The sequence below is a fragment of the Pyxicephalus adspersus genome, chromosome Z (assembly GCF_032062135.1).
Source record: "Pyxicephalus adspersus chromosome Z, UCB_Pads_2.0, whole genome shotgun sequence".
Taxonomy (NCBI): Eukaryota; Metazoa; Chordata; class Amphibia; order Anura; family Pyxicephalidae; genus Pyxicephalus; species Pyxicephalus adspersus.
Genome location: NC_092871.1, coordinates 75,894,528 through 75,903,395, shown reverse-complemented (window position 1 = coordinate 75,903,395; position 8,868 = coordinate 75,894,528). Strand labels below are relative to the sequence as shown.

The 8,868-nt window shown below is 33.9% G+C and overlaps 1 protein-coding gene across 3 annotated transcripts in view; it reads left to right on the top strand.

Annotated features, from left to right (window-relative positions):
* Positions 1–8,868, top strand: part of PBX3 (PBX homeobox 3) — a 160,266-nt gene that overhangs the window by 1,522 nt on the left and 149,876 nt on the right. The window contains exon 2 of one of the 3 annotated variants that reach the window (XM_072429929.1): positions 1,343–1,423. In XM_072429929.1, the coding sequence (XP_072286030.1) occupies positions 1,343–1,423 (81 nt within the window). Of the gene's footprint in view, positions 1–1,342; positions 1,424–8,868 lie in introns of those variants that run through there. The other 2 variants (XM_072429928.1, XM_072429927.1) reach the window with 2 other exon arrangements.

The following is an 8,868-nucleotide window of genomic DNA, read 5'->3' as shown; positions in this document are numbered from 1 at the left end:
AAAAAAAAAAAAAAACACATAGCATCACACTTTCCCCCCCACACATCACAGGCGATCATCACTCCTGTACTTTCTGGAGTGAACAACTTCTCAATGCAGGCAGTTTGTCAAATAAACCAACACATGTTTGGGTGGCGATGAGTCTGGAGGCTGCTACTCTCACAGGGATGACATGCAAAGCTGGTATCAACAAACAGCAATAGCCTTGTGTAGATTTACTCCCTAGGTGTCTTTCAGGACTCCCAGTAAAGTTTTGATCTGCTTTAATTTGCAATCATTAATACACTGAACACAAAGTCCTTTTTGCATATTGTCAAAGTGATGCTCATAAATGCGGCAGCACACTGGAACCTCCTGGTGAGACAGGGGAGACCCTTTATCTGGTAAAAGTCCCTATATAGACTATTATTTATAGTTTAGACATTCAGGATCACTCAGCTCTCTTCCAAGTAGCAATAATCTGTGATGTAAAGGAGACCGCATACTCCCCCTATAAATGCAGAGTTGGCCAATAAATGTATAATTTTCTACCCAACCATTTGTTGTTTTATTCCTGACAACTTGTTTGCATGATTTGTAAACAGCAGGCACGCTTTAGTGGGCTTTGTAAAGAAAAGCGTGCACAGATTTTGAGCTGCCTTTGTTTATGTGGCTGTGCCCATTTTTATTATCTAACGTTAGCAAATCCATCTGCCATACATTTTGTGAACATACTCCCCAATTCTTTTAAAACAGACACCTTTTTTTCTTATTGGTATGAATGTTTGTAGAAGCCTTTTAAGAGATGCAACTGCAGAAACCAGAATTACAAAATTCAGTGCTGGGAAAATATATTGCTGTGTAAAAGTTGTCCCCTTTTAATAAATCAGTTTTGATGTGGATTGAAGCAGTTTATTGCAGACAAGTGTTGATTTATATTTGCTATAATAGCAGGCTAATCTGACATGTGCGTAAACATTACAAATTGTAAAACCCTTCATAGAGAAAGCTCAACTTCCATCTTCTCTCTCATTTTTTTCTTACAGTTTTGAGCTGTAATTTCTCCAAACTGAAAAAGGTTGATGCCAATTATTAACTGCCCATGGCCAATTGATCAAACTATTTTTCCGATGGATAGCATTAATAATCACCATATGTATAATAGTTTTATAGTGCAGTAGTGCTTAATCACATATGTGTCCATTGATGCCTCATATTGATTGTTTTAAAGGTGTACAGTGCAATGGTTTATTTTATGTTTTCCATTGTACATGATATGAAATCATATAGGACAATTGTATGTAGATTAAATGACTGTTATACATTGCCCTATGGTAATACTGTTATTGTAAACAATTTTTGTTTTCCAGAAAGCATGCCCTTAACTGCCATAGGATGAAGCCAGCTCTCTTCAGTGTTCTATGTGAAATCAAAGAAAAAACAGGTAGGAGTCTTAACCTTTCTGTTATTTAAACTCTGATTGCATTACACCTTCTATTTCCACGCTAAACATGGACTGATCTTTGAAGCTGGTAACACCACCCTAACATTCTTAGCATTTTATGTACACAAACCTGTGTAAAAAACCTTTTGTATGTACTGGACAAGGAAGGGGCCACAGATCACTACCACAAGCACATTCCCCTCAGGCAGTGTTTACTATCATTTAGAATATTGGGAAGGACAGCTATAGCAGCTCTGTGTTTTTTTTAGGTCAAACAGAAATGTACTACCTACCAAGCTAGTATTCTATCTATAAAAAAACCCTTTGTGTGTGTGTGCTATGATCCTAAATAGCTAGCAGTGCTAAGCCTTATGTCTGCTGAGGTTGTAGGAGGTGAGCAAGGCATCTATTTCCACTTAGATGTGTAAACCTTCACAGAGCAATTTCTTCTTATCTGAAATCTCCTTGAACCCTCATTGCAAGATCAATACTGAAATCCTGACACCAAATCAAATCATTAATTAACTGCAAAATTCACTGTTAAATATATCTGCATTTTGACTGAGCAGTAAAGTTTTGCAATCGATTGTTCTTAGACTTTATTTCAGGCCAGCTGTATTATTGTACGTAGAATATTTTTATTCCAGGTATTTAATGGCTTTATACTTCCACAATATTAAATACTTTAGTAGGGAACTATTTACAATCTTGGTGTACTGTATGATATAGTACATTTGGCAAAAACTTGTCAGTCAAAACCAACCCCCTCATATTTTTTAACTACTTGGATAAATACATATTTTTGTTCATATTTTACAGTGACAAAATTAAAATTTAGCCAGTGCACTGTCAGTATTACATTGTACTGTTTAAATTGATTCTCTTTTGTCAGGTTTTATTTTTATAGTTTAGTGTGTATTCTTTTAGATGTTTAAAATGAATTCATATTCCTATGATATATCATCATTTTACAATTACAATATCGACAGTTCAGCTTAATAATATGGGTTGATAATTTGAATAAAAGTCGACCTGAGCTTTTTAAACATCTGACATATCATTCACATACTACAACCTATAAGACAATGAAATAAATAGTTGCATAAAAAAAAAAAAAAAAGATGACACAACTGCCCAGGGCAGCTGTGGTAAAGAAAAACTGGCATTCTGGAAATTTGCTTTGTTGGATTTATTTATTTCATAAAAAGTGATCATTAAATAATCCAGGGATTTCAAGGGTGTCAAATCACTAGAACCTATTAAGAGTGTCAGTTTCAGTGTTGAGCTTGTCACTGATACATTGTAGCGAATCAAATGACTACAATATATATATTAATTGCTGGCACACCTAATCAATCACCATCAATTTCTGTGTCTGGAGAGGGTTTAAAAAAAAAAAACAAAAAACAAATCTATCCTTCTAATTGCTGCTTTCTGCTGAAATAATACACATTGACCTGATCTTACGAACAATTCCACCATTTACAATAAACCTTTATTAATTGAGAGGTTTGTTTTATGTTCACAGCACAGCACAATTGTTTACAATTAAACCCCTTTAATTTCACAACTTCTATACATGCTGTTTATAAAGAAATTTCCTAAAGGAAAAAAAAACATATTGGAGAGAGGAGTTGCAGACATAACGTCGCACATTTCTTGCAAAGTAGTATCCATGCATTTGTGTGTGTATATGAATATATAATTAATTTTGAGAATGTGTGTCTAAATATATATAGACAAATTAAAAGATCAGTTGTGCACTACCTATATTCCCTCATTGTTTATACAACTAGAAAAGGTTCAGTGTGTGTATATGTGCGTGTGTATATATAAATAAATATATACCTATATATAAATATACACACACACACATTTAAGGTAAGCTGATTTTGTACTTTCCTCATTGTTTATACTATCAACTTTGTCTATTTACAGTGCCATAGAAGATGCTGGGGCTATCTAAACCATTATTTTTAATATTAAAATTATAATAGTAGGGTTTTATATACATGAACAAGCCTGCATTTTCCAGATCTCCCTTATTGATATTCACATTTAATATTTTAATTTAGAAGCATTGTTAATTTTAAAGCTTTTAATATACATTATACATACTGATCATCCTCATACTAAGCATATGTTGATTCCTAAAGCAGAAATGATAATGATTGAAATAATCACAGGCTTATTCTGTATGTGAAATGAACCTAATCAGAATGGTTAGTACTGTAAATATGGTATCAAATCCCAGACCTTCCTCAATTAGACAGTGTGATACTGTAGTCATGGATGAAATAGCTGATGGGTACAATTGTTGTCCTGTGTTGTCTTAGCTTGCGGAAGTGACATTAAATTTAACAAAAGGGAAAAATTTAAATAGAGAAAGATATGCCTATTACATTATGAATGAGTATGAGATTGTGTCTTCTTAGCACACAAAGAATTTACAATGGCAAGGCATGACATTATTAAATAGAACAGCAATTCAGAACTGTTGCGTGATCCTTCTTGCATCATCATTTTGCTATGATGTAAAAGTAAAATCTTCTACACTGAGCGAAAGCACAAATAGATTATGCTGGTGTAATTTACACATTGTAAAACTGTCTGACTATATAAAGACCATGAATTACCAGTGAAAGCAGCTGATTTGGGGTTTATAAACAGTTAAAGTTTAGTTGTATATTTTTATTCTTTTAGGCATAATGTTTTTTAATGTCACAGAGAGTGGTCAGCTTGTGTGTTAGTACTATCAAAGAAACTTGACCTTATTAGCTATTGAAAGGCCATAACATTTCTGTCTGCTGGCCATATTGCTGTTTTTAAACAGCAATGGTATGTGAACCAAAATCCTAGCTCAAAAAATTACTTTGTTTTATTCCTACTTCTCTGAAGGCTGTTTTATTATGTTTGTTTTTTTTAACGATCACATCAGCTGGCAGGTATTGAATAGGCAGCTAGATAACAAGTATATTGGTCTTGCTGATACATTTATCCTTTACCTGTTTTGAAGATTCAAAGACTCTTTTCTTTCCTTATTGCCTAGAAATGGTAGAAAATTACCCAGTAGTTATCAAGCCTTATTTATGTTTGTGTTTTGCTAAAGGTAACCACAAGGTAGCAGGCTTTTGCATTTTTTTTTTTTACTCTGTAATTTTTTTTTGCTTAAAAAATTGGCTTGCAGAATCGTAGTGTTTTGGAATTGCCATTTTTCAACTTGAGTTTTGATTCATTTTTTGAAATCAGAAAAAAAGCTGAGGAGATTACGCCTGCTCCAACAGTGTTTGTTGCATGTAGATGAGAAATTACCTCTTTTTTTGAATTGAATAAACACGCTCTGGGTTTCTCAGCTTGCCATGGGCATAAAAATCAATGCACGTGAACATATTATTGCGTATGGCTAGAGCTTTTTTCCTCATTCTTTTGTCAACAAGCCTGAGCCTTAATGTAAGTTTTTATCCCCAAGTGTATACACACTGGCAAAGCCCAAGATTGCTTCATTAGTATTTTTGATCTGAGAAAATTAGAAATATTTGTTAGTTTGTCATAGAAGCTGAAACAGCTTCATCAGTCTTTGGAAACTCTGGATTTTCTTGTTGAAAATCACTTCTTGACACCTATTAGCACTGCAGCATTGAAATTATTGATAGATTTTCAAACACTTTGTCCATTTGGGTAACACCTTCACTCTGTACGTTTGGGATATTGCATCAACTAGGAAGAAATCAGTTTCCTGGCACTACCTCTGCATCTTTTCAGATCCAGTGTAATGGATGTAATGTTTTCATTTTTGATTTTTTGAATAAGGGGTTTGTAACTAAAAAGGTACACTGACAGCTGCCAGCCTCCCATAAATATAGTCAGAGTGAGCAGAGAGCTTGAATGGCATTCATTTAGTAGTAATGTCTAATGGCATACGTGATGGTCTGCCAGATTTGTGGCCTTCTGCGAGTCTTACAAGCAGGACAGACTTGGGAAGATCATAAAATGTAATGAACTTCTCCACTGAGCGAGGTGTCCGCAGGGTAAGCTAGAAGGACCGTCTCGGGCTAGTTGAAGGATTTTTATATGCCAAAAGAGAGTCAGTATAAATGCTCTCTGAACATTTTTGACCCAGAAAACAAGATGTGAGTGGCCAGTGGGGGAACGTTAACTCTTTTGCAGCAAGAAGGAATAGTTAGAAATTGCAATATGATGTGATTAATAATGCATTTTAAAAAGATTAACACTACTGTCCCTCAGTTTAAAAAAAATAACTTACCCACAAAAATAACTTATTTATGGAAATAACCCCTTCAGCGCGGTCAACATTGATCAGTCAGGTAGTAGTTAAAAAAAATTATCTATACCAGTATATAAATGTACTACTGCAGCAGCAACAACTTGTAGTCTTTAAACTATGTTTTAAGTTCAAGAAAAAGCTGTTGGTTTTTATTCACTTCTTGTCTATTCCCCATCCTCAGGGAACATAAAATTATCTATAGTTTAAGAACAAGAATGTGTCACGTTACATGCTTACAAAGAAAAAAAATTCTTCAATATTATTTTCCCAGCTTGACATAACCTTTAAAAATTGCTGATTCGAAGTTATTAGACATACCTATTTGTACTAAAAATATGTACTCTTTGAATGGTGATAGACCATCCCAGATAAAAGTACATTTTCCCTTTTGTTACTAATACATCTACCTGTGTCACCTGTGCTCCGTTTTGAAAGTCAAAGCATATATTAGCGCTACTGAGAATTTATTCAGCCTTTCTATTAAGAATAAAATAATAAATATAAGTATATCTCCTTACTATCCCTTAATTTTATTAATTTTAGATTCTTGAATAAAATATTGGAAAATATTTTTTATTAATATTTAAATAATTTACCTAAAAGGTTTATAAAAGCAATTACTTTTTCTTACAGTTGCACATACACACTTGCTTACTGAGTTATATAGATATATAAAGATATATGTTTATGCTAAAGAACAGAGGATGAAAGTTTTAGTTTAGTACACTTTTTGGGATGCCTGGGCAACAAAGATCTGTCCAGCCTTTTATATATGCATATAAGTGCATTTACACAGGATACACAGTATAAATAAGAATGTAGCATTGAAGTCAGAACTAACAGAATTGTACAATCTTTTTGGAAATCTATGAGTTAAATAGCATCAACTTGATTATAAAAGTCTGTTTCCAGCGTCAGGCTCAGTTTCCTCCTTTAAGATTAAATAGCAGCCAGTATCAATACAAACTCAATAAATTAAGATAATCAGAGCTAGTTTTAAGGCATTAGTAAACATACCCATGTATTATGTATGGCAACTGATTTTTTTGTGTAAATATTTAGCTTCATTTACTTTTTATTATGACAATTGGAAATGATGCTGTCAATCCAAAAAAAAAAAGCAAACCTGCCTGTATTTCAGTTTTTAGATTAGCGGATCTGTGCATGCATTTTTCTTAACGGTGTCTTTCCTGCACTTTTTAGCATTTGTTTGCCTGATGTTGCTCAAATTCTTCAAAGTCATACATTAGTGAAGCAATGCGTATGTTGGCGATCTATAAAATATATAATTATTGCAGTGTAGGGATAGGAGCACATCACACCATAATTTCTTTTCCACATTTCGATAAATTTTATGAGGGCAGCATGAAATGGCATGTAGTTTCTGATGGCCCAATAAAAGATGTCACAGTCTGAATAGGGGTGCTGGAATGAAGCCTGGCACAAGTATTTATGTGGTATTAATAACGCTAGACATATATATTTTAAAGGCAGGGGCCCGTGGTTGTTTACTAATTTAAAATCTTTGGAATTTTCATTTAAATTTTTTTTAATAATTGAGGTCTGAAAAGAATGTACAAGAGATGTTTGGATATTGATTATCCAACATTGGAAATTCAATTGATAAGCAGTAAAACATCATAGTAATAAATATCTGCTGCAATGAACAGTGATCATTCATGTGCCAGGTGAAGAAATGTATGTAGGTAATCATTACCTGGTCCATTCCAATAAATTGCACTGTTCATTTACAGTTAAAGGAGTATTCAGACAAAATTTTAGTTGTTCTTTTTTACATTGGCTGGTAGTTCTGCTAAAATTTTGTTCAAATAAATTTTCCAGTCTTTGTAGTTTATATGTTATATCTCTCTAATGATATGGTTATGTGTTTAATAATTCTTGAAAGTGGAAGGTATGAAAAAAGTCTCAGTGCTAAAAGCTAGTCTGGTGTTTACAGATTTTTTCGCAGACTAGATGAACCTGTACTTACTAAACTACTGGGTAAGCACAAAATTAAATAAATAAATCTCTCAAACATGAGCTGTTGGTTAGTCTTTGAACTTGTTACCAGCAATGTGTAGTTTGGTATTTCATTAAGTCTGTGACAAGTTGTAGGTTATATAGGACCTGGTTTAAAGGCAATGACTTGTCTAATTGCTATAAAGAAATGCATTGTTTGTTTTTACCATGGGAAGTTAGAGCCAGGGAGCAGAGGGAGCCTCACAAAGCTCGCCTTTTTCATTAATGATAACCTTTTGTCACTACTGCATTTCAGGCAGTGAGTTATGGAGGTTGTAAATAATTCACATCAATATTTAATATAAATTATTAAGGTTTCTGTCAGGTCTCTCAGTCGCTGTTTCTCTAAACCTTGAGCAACCTCTGATGAATTCCACTTGTAAAAACGCACAACTCCTGTAAAATTAAATGCTCCACCCTCTTACTCATCACCTCTGCCACCCTGTAATTTTCACTGTTCTGAAGTGCATGTAAAGTGAGAGCAGATAGGGTTGGATTTTTTTTTTTGTTTAAAAATCGGTCATGATGTCTAATTCCAGGCTTTTACTATGAAGAGGAAATATTAAACTGCTCAACCCACTCCGAATATGACATGCACTTTGGTGACTTGATTATCTGGATTTTGCATCTTCATGCTTTGAATCTTCATTCTAAAGCAAAAAAAATGCAAAGTGCAATAACTATAGGAATTCAGACTTTACATTTCCCTGAAGGAACTACGGAAAAGTAAACTCTGATTGCTAGTTAAGTGTTGTCATTGTCTCCATTGATTTGTGCTGCCTAAAGTAGCCTAGCTGCTGATTCAAGTGGCCATTCTCAGGTGTGGCACTCAACCAGTGGAAAATCTTGATAACTGTCCTACAAATTATTTTGCATTTCTATCAGTAGAAACAGTGCTTTATTCTACCATGCCATATAATTTGGTCTTCAAGATTATGGGAGAAAATGTAGTCTAAGTTCTATAAAACCATATTTTGAAACATTTCTGTTGCTTGCTGTATCATATTTCCCTTATTTTGTGGATAAGCCACTAGAGGGAGATTTGTATTTCACATCTTAGGCACCTCTTGTGCAACTGCAAAAATAGCAGTCACCTAGAGTTCCTTTTCAGATAGACTTTTTTAATACCCTTTTGTCCTGG